This window comes from Primulina huaijiensis, chromosome 7, assembly GCF_012295235.1.
Source record: "Primulina huaijiensis isolate GDHJ02 chromosome 7, ASM1229523v2, whole genome shotgun sequence".
Classification (NCBI taxonomy): Eukaryota; Viridiplantae; Streptophyta; class Magnoliopsida; order Lamiales; family Gesneriaceae; genus Primulina; species Primulina huaijiensis.
The window spans coordinates 19,616,083-19,629,137 of NC_133312.1; the positions used below are offsets into that span (position 1 = coordinate 19,616,083).

Genomic DNA, 13,055 nt, shown 5'->3' on the forward strand with positions numbered 1-13,055 from the left:
ACACGATGACACGATGACATGTAAGGCCCGGACTCAGTGGGCGGGTAATGCCGTCGCTGATGATCCTCGCCGCCGGGTACCGCGGTTACACGTAGATGGATCCATCGACTGACATGATGACATGATGATACGAAAGTCACAGCTAATGAACGGAATTCAAATTAAAATTTTAACACGTATATGCTGATACGATGATACATGCTATTACCATGTTTTGACAGGTCACGGTTACGCATACGATATAATAATATGATGAGACATGTTTTGACACGTTACGATTTTACACGACACGTTCATGTTCATGTTTTTAAGCTCATGAAATGTATGTTTATTATGCTATTTTTCACTGTTGTGTGCTACATATATGTACTTGCTATTACTGGTACAAGTGTGTTGAGTCTTTAGACTCACTAGGCGTGTGTGATGCAGGTGAACATTTTGATCAGGGAACCAGAGGTGCCGAAGACTGAGTAGGCAGGCGGCATGTGCGGTGATACGACCCGAGGACCATTATTTTTCCGTATATTGATTTATGTGCTTTGAGAGGAGTTACGCATTTTTATATGTTGATGATTTATGATTTTTACACGTTTACGTTGATTTTGGATGACGTTAGTTATTTTTAAACTGCACTACTTTTATTGGCAAATAAATACGATTATTTTAAATGTCAATTTGTAATTGCGAGCTTTTTTTTTTTTTTAAAATATTCCGCACTTTTAAAACGGGAGACGTTTCAGTTGGTATCAGAGCAAGGGTCCTGTATAGGGTTGTGACACCGTCAGCTTCTGCCGCTCAGTCTTCAAGCCTCAAGTCTGTAAGTTTTAAGGTTTTAAATGTTTTTAATGCCATCAACTGCAGTGTACATGATATACGTTTTACGGGACATGTTTATCTGTTGCTATGTTTTGTGATTTAATGTTTTTTTTAAAAAAAAATTTTTTTGCATGTTATGACATGAAATGGGAAATTATATGATTTTCATGCACGCTGGCTTTGTGGTGGGATTTGACATGAATAAGAATTTTGCTAATGGGCATTAAGAAAGGATTGAAAATGATTTGACTATATTAATTTTGGTTAGTAGTACTGATGTTTTACTTGTGGGTCATAAGCTAAACCTGACAATTATAAATGCTTTTGAGACTTGTAGATTTTCTAAGAAATTACTGATGGTTTGTGGTTGTTAGTTGAGTTAACTTTGAGGATTTCTTGTAAGGAATAATATTAGAAGACTACGACGATCTTTGGAAGTATAAAACGTAGAAGTTATTTATGACGCATGCTCTGCCTAGTTAGATTTAAGGATTAAATTGCATAGATTGAGAATTTGAAGGACCTAATTGTAATAACCAGTAGTTTGAGGACCTAAGTGCAAAAATAAAATTCTAAGGGACTATTTTCGAATTTACCGAATTTTTGGGATTAAATTCGGAGTTTCGAGAATTTTAAGGATTAATGAGGCCAAATCGAAAATTTTATAGGGATCAAAAATGCAAATTTCGAAGAGTTGTAGGACCAAATGTAATTTTCGAGAACTTTAGGGGCCAAATTGCAAATTCTGAAAATTTTTGGGGATTAAATTTGAACTTTTGAGGAACACTTGGGTTAAATTAGTAATTTTCAAGGTTATGGGAATTGGTTTTGGGTTTAATAAACTTAAAATTATTGAACTTTAAGTTACGAGAAACTATAAAATGGAATTAGGAACGGCAAGAACTTATGAGTAATCGCGGAATTTTCGAAATTAAGGACAAATTGGTTAATGTTTGAGGAAATTAAGAATTAACGTTGTAATTTTAAGAAATTTGGGGGACTAGTTTAGCAGTAAGTGAGAATTGAAGGGTTTAAATGATAATTTTCGGTGATTTAGACTTGAAGGATATTTAGACTCTTAAATATCTGAGTTATAATGTTATAAGGAATGGTAAACAAGGACATTGTAGGATGCATCAATATTGTGCTTGAAAATTTAAGCGCTAGTGAATTAATGTTGTAGCAAATTAAGAAATTAAAGTGAGGACAATTTAAGGTAAAGTTGATCGGTTAGCTAAGTTATAAGAATAGACATATAGTTAGCAAATTTTTGAGAATTTAAGTTTGATGTAGCATAAGTTTTAATCATGACCTTAAGAGTTAAAAATTATACCTGTGTCAGGTTAAAATTATTTTTTTGTATGAGTGATGGCTATGGTTATTGATAGACGCAGGTAAGAGGTGAGATAGACACCTTATCTTGAGGAATTTTGAAAGTCATTAACAAATTTGGGACTAAGCGGATATGTGTATTGGAGTTATACTATCTAATACTACTAGTGTTGCATAAGCTTGAATTTTTAAGTTTATGAGATAAGCGTCCATACAAAAATTTTAGGTGAAATAAAAACAAAAGGGAATTAGTTGTGTTCAACACAGGTTACCAAGGAACGAATGTTAAAATTTTTTTACCGAGTAAGAAATCTAAAATCGTGATATGGGGATTTTAGAACTCTAGGGGCTATAAGCGAAGTTGATTTATTAGAGTTAGTCTAAGGCTACCATGGGATAACTTATTAAGTTTTATACACTAGAATTAATTAAGCATTAAGAATGCGATATTCGTTCCAATGAGGAAAGTTCAAGGGTTTTAGGCCTCAACTATATTGTAATGGGAAAAGAAATAGTTTAAGCATGTAATTGATACTAGAATGGTTTTATTATTAAGGTAGAAGATCGATATTGCCTATATTGGGTTTTATAGATTAACGTTACTCGAATTTAAGATTTGCAACAATTTTATATTTTGTGGTATACTTGTAAATAGTTAAGTTACGTAAGTTTGGTGCCGTAAGATAAAGATTCGATTCAATGATCTTATGCTAATTGTTATGGAGTTAAGATAAGGTTTAACTTTTAAGTGTATCATCGAAGATAGCAATCGGTCATTAAATTTTGGGGCTAAGGTTTCCTAAGTTGAACTGCCTAAATGCTTATGTAATAGGACGCCGGACATAATGGGTATAGTATAAGAAAAATAAAGTGCAATAAGTTGGACATCCAATTCTAGTATGAGGAATTGCGAGAAAGTCAGAAATTTGAGGACATAGAAAAATAGAACTAAGTCACCATAAGTCGTTTTAAGTTGCGATTCGCAGACGAGGATTTTGGTAAACAAATTTAATTAAGATTGAGGAGAAGTAAGAACAACTTAACACTTATTTTATCAGAGTAGCGCCGCGGAAGCGTGTAATATTGGGATACTAGAACTAAGTCTAAACTTTGGGATTATCAAGGATAAACGAATTTCGGGAACGAAATTTCAATTTAAGGGGAGTCGATTGTAATGTCCCGAAAATTTGAAGGTCCACGTGAACCACATGCATGCAAGTTATTCAATTTCTTTAATATTTTACTAATTTGTTTTAAAGTATTAAATACATGTTTATCTCATAAATTATGTGTCTAATTATTTTTATGTACTTTATGCATATATCATACATGATAGAATTTATTTCATGAAATTTTAAAGGTTTATGCATTAAAGATTTTTAAGTTGCATTTCGCGCTCGAACGAGAAACGAAGACGGGAAAACTTTCAGGAAAATTATTTTATTACATAATTAATTTTTATTAATTAATATAAGATGTTTTAAAGGTATTTTTCAAGAATTGGGATTTTATTAGGTATTTCTACCCGCAAGATTTTATTTTTAACGGTACGCAAATTTTATTGAATCGGGGGACATTTTGAGGGTTCGGCTAATATTTTCAAGAACTTTCCAAAACGAAATATTTTTCGGGCGTGTGTTTGGACTTAATGGGCATACTTTTAAACTTATTGGGATTACATCTTTTGTCATACCTTTTAAAACTTTTGTCAAACCTTTTAAATGACCATTTAAGGCCCATTTGCACCTTAATTATCTATTTAAATAACACTTAAACGCCACTAACCTAAACCAAAACAATTGGCTGCCGACACCTCCCCTTCCCCACTTCATTTTCTCGGTTTCAGTAAAACTCCATCAAGAAAGCTTCGGCCTTAGCTTGTTCTTGCAAAAGAAATCCTTCCGGCGCTTCCCCGACCCTCGTTCTTCGACGTTCTTGTGTGGAATTCATCAAGGCACGCATTGTATCACTTATTTACGTATCACACACGTTTTATATGCTGGTGATTGTATTTATGCATGAAAAGTTTCGATCTATCCTAGTACATGAAGAACCTTTCGATTTTCCATGAAATTATTGCATTATTGTGATGGTTGTTCACGTTTCATATATTTCTGTGCAAGGGGCTGTGAGTTGCTAATGCGAGAGGGTTGAACCATGTCTCGGTTTAAGGAACTTGATGCTAGAGTCGAGTATGAGGGCAGGTAGCCGTCGGGTTCTAGGTGATTTCGCTTCGGCCGTAGCTTGTCATGGGGTAGATCGGCTGTTGGGGAAACCTGCCTGTGCAAGAGGTGTCCTAAGCGCGGGACCAGGTTCTAAGGGGCCTGCACCGTGGCCTGGTGTGGCTCAAGTATGGCTAAGACTAAGGTAAAAGCCGTGTGGTTGAGGGTGAGCGTGTGGGGCTCGGGCGAGCTTCGGGCGTGCCAGCGATCGTGTGGGTGGCTATGGGCTGTATGGGGCCGTGGTTGTGATTCTTGTGGCACCAGAGGGATCTGAGGGTGGTCTACTTGTGCTTGGTTAGTGGACGGTTCCATGGGGTAAGTGGTAGGATCGAAGCTATGGGAGAGCCGCACCAAGGGTTGCTTTGGGGGGGAGATGTTGAAACTTTTACAGCCATGTTGGTGTTTAGCCGAGGAGCCTAGGGGTCAGGTCACGAAGTTTTCAGGTTGTTAATGGGGTTATTAGGTGTGGAAAAAAGTTGGGAAAATTTGGGTTAAGTTTTGAGTCGATTCGTGTTAAAACCGGGACCCCGGTCCAAGTTTTAAAACGAATCGAGTAAGTTTTGGAACGGACTCAAGTTTACGTCTAGGAATGTTTATAAATATGTTTTGGGATATTTTAAGGAGGTTGGTAACCTTCGGGTCAATTTTAGAGGTCCAGGGTTGAAACGATAATTTTTGGGTTTCCAGGAGCAAAACAGTCATTTTGCAACCGGGGTGAGATTTTGGTCTTAGCAGCGCCCTGAGCACAAATTCATGATATTTTAAATGTTTATGCATCACGTTCATGAATTTTATGGAATTACGATAAATACGTTGCATGCTTGGTTTAAAGGAAAAGCTACGAATATGCATGTTTTTATTAAGTGATGAATATGATGACACGTTTTGAAGGAAGTGATTTAGTTGTGACTAACACGATGACACGATGACACGATGACATGTGAGGCCCGGACTCAGTGGGCGGGTAATGCCGTCGCTGATGATCCTCGCCGCCGGGTACCACGGTTACACGTAGATGGATCCATCGACTGACATGATGACATGATGATACGAAAGTCACAGCTAATGAACGGAATTCAAATTAAAATTTTAACACGTATATGCTGATACGATGATACATGCTATTACCATGTTTTGACAGGTCACGGTTACGCATACGATATAATAATATGATGAGACATGTTTTGACATGTTACGATTTTACACGACACGTTCATGTTCATGTTTTTAAGCTCATGAAATGTATGTTTATTATGCTATTTTTCACTGTTGTGTGCTACATATATGTACTTGTTATTACTGGTACAAGTGTGTTGAGTCTTTAGACTCATTAGGCGTGTGTGATGCAGGTGAACATTTTTATCAGAGGACTAGAGGTGCCGAAGACTGAGTAGGCGGGCGGCATGTGCGGTGATACGACCCGAGGACCATTATTTTTCCGTATATTGATTTATGTGCTTTGAGAGGAGTTACGCATTTTTATATGTTGATGATTTTATGATTTTTACACGTTTACGTTGATTTTGGATGACGTTAGTTATTTTTAAACTGCACTATTTTTTTTGGCAAATAAATACTATTATTTTAAATGTCAATTTGTAATTGCGAGCTTTTTTTTTTTTTAAAATATTCCGCACTTTTAAAACGGGAGACGTGTCAGATTCAGTGGGACTTATATGTGTATAATGCAATCCAGTAGGGAGCATTGGTAGTTTTTCAATCACATATTTCTTTCCTGATTTATATGTGGTAAGACACATATATTTCTCATTCCCTTCATTCATTGTTTGAGTATCATACCCATGAGAGTATATATCATTAAAACTTAACAAATTTCTTTTCGATTGTGGTGAATACAAAGCATCATTAATCAAAAATTTTGTACCATTAGGTAACAAAAATTGTGCTTTACCACAACCTTTAATCAAGTCTACAGGACCTGATATTGTATTCACCATTGTTTTTGTTGGTTTTAGTTCCAAGAAATATCTTTTATCTCGGAGGACAGTGTGCGTTGTACCACTATCGGGTATGCAAACTTCAGCTTTGCTCATAGCATTTTCCATATTTGAACTTCAAAAAATATGCAATGAAAAAAAATTAATGACAATACATATTTAAATATAACACATATCATAATTGTACAATAAAACATTATCATATAAATACATGAAAAATAAATTATTGTACATTTATATTCTACCACTATATTGTTCATTTTCAGAGAAATCATCAGCATCAATATTGTTCATTTCTATCCCACCAACATATTGATCATTTCCAGATAAATCATTCATAAAATCAGCAGCATCAAAATGAGTTGAATCACTCAAACGGTCACTTCGCTCAGTGAAGTTGGTCTCTTTTTCTTTCCCCTTTATTGATTCTTTATAAAGTTTGCGAAGATGCTCAGGGGCTCGACAAATACGAGAAAAATGTCCTGGAGTGCCGCATCTGAAACAAGAACTTTCAAATCCTTTCGAGTGATTTTCATTAACACTCATGTTTTCTTGATGCCTTTTCTGTGGATGGTTTGGGACGTTATTTTGAGATGAGTTATAGAAATAACTATCTCGATTATTTTCAAAACCACGGCCGCGTCCACGACCACGACCACTTCCTCGTCCACGTCCACGACCTCGACCTCGACCTCGACCAAAACCTTGTCTTTGAATTTGATTTTGGTTTCCAGGTTTAAATTCATTTTTACTTACAGCAATTACTTCTGGAAATGCTGTTGATCCAGTGGGTCGGGACTGATGATTTCTCATTAATAGCTCGTTGTTCTTTTCCGCCACAAGAAGACAGGCGATGAGTTCAGAATATCTCGCAAATCCACGCACTCTATATTGTTGCTGTAGTGTTATATTTGATGCGTGAAACGTGGAAAATATTTTTTCCAGCATTTCCGATCCTGTAACCTCATGTCCACAAAATTTTAACTTAGAGATTATTCTATACATCGCTGAATTGTAATCACTGACTTTTTTAAAGTCTTGGAATTTTAGCATATTCCATTCATCACGGGCCGTCGGAAGTATAACTTCCCTTATATGTTCAAATCTCTCTTTTAATCCTTTCCACAGAGCGATGGGATCTTTTTCGATGAGATATTCACATTTTAAACCTTCATCAAGGTGTCGTCGTAAAAATATTATAGCTTTTGCTTTTTCTTGTGATGAAGATATACCATTTTCTTTAATGGTCTCGCTTAGACCCAATGACTCAAGATGCATTTCTACATCAAGAGTCCATGGCATATAGTTTTTCCCAGTAATATCAAGAGCGATGAATTCGAGCTTTGCCAAGTTTGCCATGGTGGTACTAAAAATTACGATGCATTTTATTAGTTAATGAATATTGCAATACAAAGTAATGGATAAACAACAAGTACAAGTATTCGTAAAAATAAAGAAAACACACGAGGAGGATATTCTCCGATAAATACAAGACTGGTGAGTATGATAACCAAAATAATTAAAAATAACCTCGTGAAAGCCATCTTCTTTTTTTCTTCGAAAATTTGATGAAGAATAATTTTTAGAGAAGAAGAGAAAGTTGGAGTGATTGAATGTATTTGTGAGATTGTATTTATAGAGCAAAAACTAGCCGTTTTGTTACCGTTTATTACCGTTGGTGTATAAGAAAATAAATGTATGTATTTGTATAATTTTATGGTAATAATATGGTGTATATAATATTAGTCATATTTAAATAATTATGTATATCATATCACATTATTATAATTAGGTGTCATAAGTTATTTTGTTTAAAAAACCTTATAGGCTTTTATACTTGTCGTATCCCTTACCGGGAGTGTGGGATGTCGTCTTAACATCCTCCCAGGATTTATAACAAGTTTTTGAAAAAATTATTTTTATTATTTCTAACAATAACATTATATTATATATTACATATATAAATAATAAATAAATAACAGTAAAATAAATATTATTACTTTTGTTACCTTTTTCTTCTGTTCGGAGCTTGGAAAAATATGGAGGACTTTTAGAGCTTCGTGCTGATAACGTGTTGTGAAAAAGTAAAAATTTACGGTAAAAAGTAAAAATCTCAAACTCTCAAAATTATCACACTACACACTTTATAATATTTTTCTCTCAACTCAATTGTGATTTTCTTCACAAATGAGAGATCTATTTATAGAAAATTTTTACAAATAATCCAAAAATAAAATACATCATTACCTACATCATCACACACTAATTTTCAATATTCAACACCTAATTTTACCTAATTTTCAACATTCAACATTCACATTTTCAACACAAATATTTTTCATATTTTTAAATAATTTTTCAACAGAATTGTCATATGGATAATAATTTTAATTTATAATGCATCAGATTCAACCCAAAAATTTCTTTCTCGGACCAAACGACACCCACGAGATTTAGCCAAGTGCCAATGGCATTCTCCCTCTCCTCCTCCTTCCTCCATTCTCCTCTGCCCACCGCCGCCGCCATTCCGACACCCCGCAAATTGATCATCACCTTTTCCTCCTCCTCCGCCACTGTTGCATCTCCAGTGAAGAAAAAACACTGGAAAGTTGGTGAATTTCCTGGTCTCATAGAAACCTCTATCCCACAATTGTCAAGCAATGGTAAGAAGAGAACCCCCATTAAGAATATCAAAAAGAAGCTGGACAAGAAGAATAATGCCAAAGCGTGGGTCAATACTGTGACTGAAGCTCTCTCCGAAGCCATTGAGAAGAAGCAATGGCAACGTGCCCTTCAGGTTTTCTTCTTTCTTTACATTCGCGTTTTAGTCTCTATTTCCCTTAATTTTGTGGATTTAGTTTTTGGGAAATGAAAAACCCTATCCTTTAACTTGGGTTGCAGTCCAGTACTCCAGTTGTTCATTATTATAACGACTTTTAACTGGTGTGAGTATTATGTTATGCGTTAAATTCAGTGATAGTTCATGAGAGATTCTTTTTCAGCTTTTCAATCGCCTATAGTGCTGTACATTCTTGTTTATTCTGAAATAATTATGGGGTGGGGATAATTTTGTTTTGATGTGGATACTGTGTCCATACATTAATACACACTGGATTGTAGAAGAAAGAGTAAAGATGCTATTTTTCCTGCTTCAGTGAGCGAGCCCTTTTCAGCTTTCATTGTTGTATCATAGTGAATCAGGTAACTAATCTTGGATTGAATTTTAGGTATTTGAGATGCTTAAGGATCAATCCTTTTATCAGCCTAAAGAGGGTACATATATGAGGCTCCTTGTTCTTCTCGGAAGATCCGGACAACCAGGCCAAGCCTGTCTACTTTTTGATGAAATGGTTGAACAAGGGGTGGAACCGACCTCAGAACTCTACACAGCTTTGATTGCTGCATGTTGCAGGAGTAATCTGATCAGTAAAGCTTTCACCTTTCTTGAACAAATGAAGTCTCTTCCAAATTGCCAGCCGGATGTATATACTTATAGCATTCTCATTAAGGCTTGCATTGATGCTGGTTCTTTCAACCTAGTTGAATCCCTTTATGACCAAATGGCTGAACGATTAATTACTCCTAACACTGTCACTCAAAATACAGTGCTTAGCGGCTATGGAAAGGCAGGAAAATACGACGAGATGGAGAAGATTCTTTCCAGGATGCTTGACAGCACGACCAGCAAACCTGATGTGTGGACTATGAATACTTTTATTAGTTTGTATGGGAATGAGGGTAATATAGAAATGATGGAAAGATGGTACGAAAAGTTTCGCAACTTCGGAATCGAGCCTGAAACACGCACGTTTAATATTCTAATTGGTGCTTATGGAAAGAAAAGGATGTATGATAAGATGTCATCGGTGATGGAATACATGCGTAGACTTTCATTTCCATGGACTACATCAACATACAACAATGTCATCGAGGCATTTTCTGATGTAGGCGACGCAAAGCACATGGAATGCACATTTGATCAGATGCGTGCTGAAAGCATGAAGGCAGACACCAAGACTTTCTGCTGTCTCATCAGAGGGTATGCCAATGCTGGCCTTTTTCATAAGGTGATTAGCAGCGTGCAACTGGCTGGAAGATTGGAGATACCTGAGAATACCTCGTTCTTTAATGCCGTCATATATGCATGTTCAAAGGCACAGGATTTAATGGAAATGGAAAGAGTTTTCAAGAGAATGAAAGAGCTGTGCCAACCAGATTCCATGACTTACTCGATGATGATTGATGCATATAGAAAGGAAGGAATGAGTGACAAGGTCTATGATCTTGAGCAAGAAAAGCAGCAAATGGTTCCTGTTAAAGTTCCTCTGGAAACTGAGGCAACAGTTGAAGAAGACATGGTCGTAGCAATATAAATGCAGTTTATTTGGTTGACTCATTTGTAATGTTTCCGAGATTTTCAGTTGAGAAGTTCATCATGGACTGTATCCAAGTTGGATGCATAAACAAGATCTAATCTTGGTGTGAAGTCTCCAGCTAGATTTTTTAAGATACTTGGGGTGCCTCGAATGCTTAACTACACAAAGAGGTGACGAGCCCATCCATTCCATGATTATGTGCATCGGCATCTGAGAGATGGAACGCACCCTGTGCTGTACTATTTTCTATTGCAGTCTCCCTCACGTTTTCTTGCATTAATAGGGTAAAGTTCATCAGTTCAACTTAGCATTTACCAGGTTGTCATTGTATTTGTTGCTATTGTCTGATGTAGTATGAGGGAATGCTGATAGACATGTTTTGATTTTTGGAGACTTAAATAGCATATATGCATCAATAAAAAGAACAGCTCGATTAGTGCTTCTTGTTGAACATAAATATTTTTATGATTTTTATTAAATAAGACTTGACTTTTATTATCAAGATTATTATTACCAAGAGTACATGACCTGTGAGGCCGTCTCACGGATCTAAATCTGTGAGGCGGATCAAGCTAATTAAACCAAATATGATTCTCCATGACCCACCCGTTTATATTATTCTTGCGGTCCAGTAATTAGGACCCATAACCTATTGCACAATCGGACCTAGCAAGATTGTGATGGGGCTGCGATGCTAGGGTTCATTCCGCCAACTTTCCGGTGGTGAGGCATTCCAGATATTTGCTCTGCGGAGGGTGTCGGTCACCGATGTCGTGGGCTGCTACCGGTGCTGTTTTTGAGACCCTCTGTAGCGGTCTGCGAGAAATGTGTTGACGGAAATAGAGTTGACAGTGCTGAAGTTGATGGAAAGGAGGTGGTGGAGGAAAATCAGATTACTCCGCCGTCGAAGAGCAGTTTGTGTAGTGGTGAAACAGTTTTTTCGAGGAAGCGCGGGCTTGAGAATCTCTTATTTTCCGTCCGATGTGTATATAAATTAATCGTTATGAAGATATATTGTTTTTGCTTTTTTTTGTTGTGATTGTTAATTTCTATGATTAGTAATGGCTAGTGTTTTCTGTTTCGTTTATAGGATGATGATCGATATTGCTCATCTTATAAGCTCGACGTACGCGCTCCGCCGGTAGTAGCGGTGGTGGAGTTCGTTCGCCAAGAGGAAGGGACGGAGAACTTATTCATGGGAAACAACTGGAAGTTACATTCTATGGACAAACATAGATCAACTTGAATTTGTGAATATTCTTGATAGTCTCATAAAACACAGACTTGCCTCATCTGCTCAAGCCAGCCCTTTTTGTTATTATTGAAATTGAGGGAAAAAATATAAAAAATTGGTATGATCACACTTCATGATTGAACATACACAGTTCCAATTTTTTTAAAAAATTGTGAGATGATGAATTCTCATAGTTAAATGACATTTGTTATGATTATTGTTCCCACTCCAATGTGAAACCAATTAAAAAATCAAGGGTGATTATGTGATCTTGTTGAAGTGAAGATTCAATTGAAATAATATGGAGGATTTGATGGAAATTAATTCATCCATGTAGTCCTGAGGTCCTCAATGATAGAAAGATCGCATGTTCCCTTCTTTGTTCCTTCGCTAGAGACCGTAAAAGCAATTGCTATGTTAGTTGAATAACAAAATATTCCAGAAGAAAATTCTGGGCTAACTTCGTTTGTTTCTGCTTTTATTTGGCTGTGCACTTCGATTCATGGGTGTGTAATCTGAACTTTTTTGATGGTTTTAAATTTTGTTTTTAAGCACAAACAGGAGTTTCATATTTTGGCCTTATCAGGTGCAAGCCTGCTAAAGTTGTCGTCACTTCTGAATTGCCACTGGACCTTGGCTTGGGTTCATCAACTGCCTTCTGTGTAGCCCTCTCAGCTGAACTTCTCACACTATCTGATTCTGTCAAATTGGATTTTAGCCATCAAGGTTGGCAAATGTTTGGAGAGAATGAGCTGGAACTGGTAAATAAATGGTCCTTTGAAGGTTAAAAGATCATCCATGGCATGGCAAGACATCTGGGATAGACAACACAGTAAGCACCTATGGCAAGTATAGGTTCTCATTTTTCCCTGTCAACTTGCATCATCGCATTGCTCTCAAAAGTTGTAAGGAAAATCTGGTGAAATAAGAAACTCCAAGAGGTTCGATTTAGGATTTGTTTTACTAATGTTTGAAACAATTGTTAGTCTCTCTCTGTTTATATTTTTTTATTCCGGGAAAATAAGAATGACTTGTGTCTAATTCAAATATTATCTCAAACGCAAAACCTTGTGTGAGAGGATTTCACGGGTCATATTTTGTGAGATGGTTCTCTTAT

At 36.3% G+C, this 13,055-nt stretch overlaps 1 protein-coding gene across 1 annotated transcript; it reads left to right on the plus strand.

Moving 5' to 3' along the window:
• The first annotated feature begins 8,733 nt into the window (after positions 1-8,733).
• Positions 8,734-11,140, plus strand: LOC140980965 (pentatricopeptide repeat-containing protein At3g06430, chloroplastic). The gene is made up of 2 exons (XM_073447115.1): positions 8,734-9,125; positions 9,556-11,140. The coding sequence occupies exons 1-2, from the start codon at positions 8,796-8,798 to the stop codon at positions 10,699-10,701; spliced, it is 1,476 nt and encodes a 491-aa protein (XP_073303216.1). The 5' UTR covers positions 8,734-8,795; the 3' UTR covers positions 10,702-11,140.
• The last annotated feature ends 1,915 nt before the right edge of the window (positions 11,141-13,055 follow it).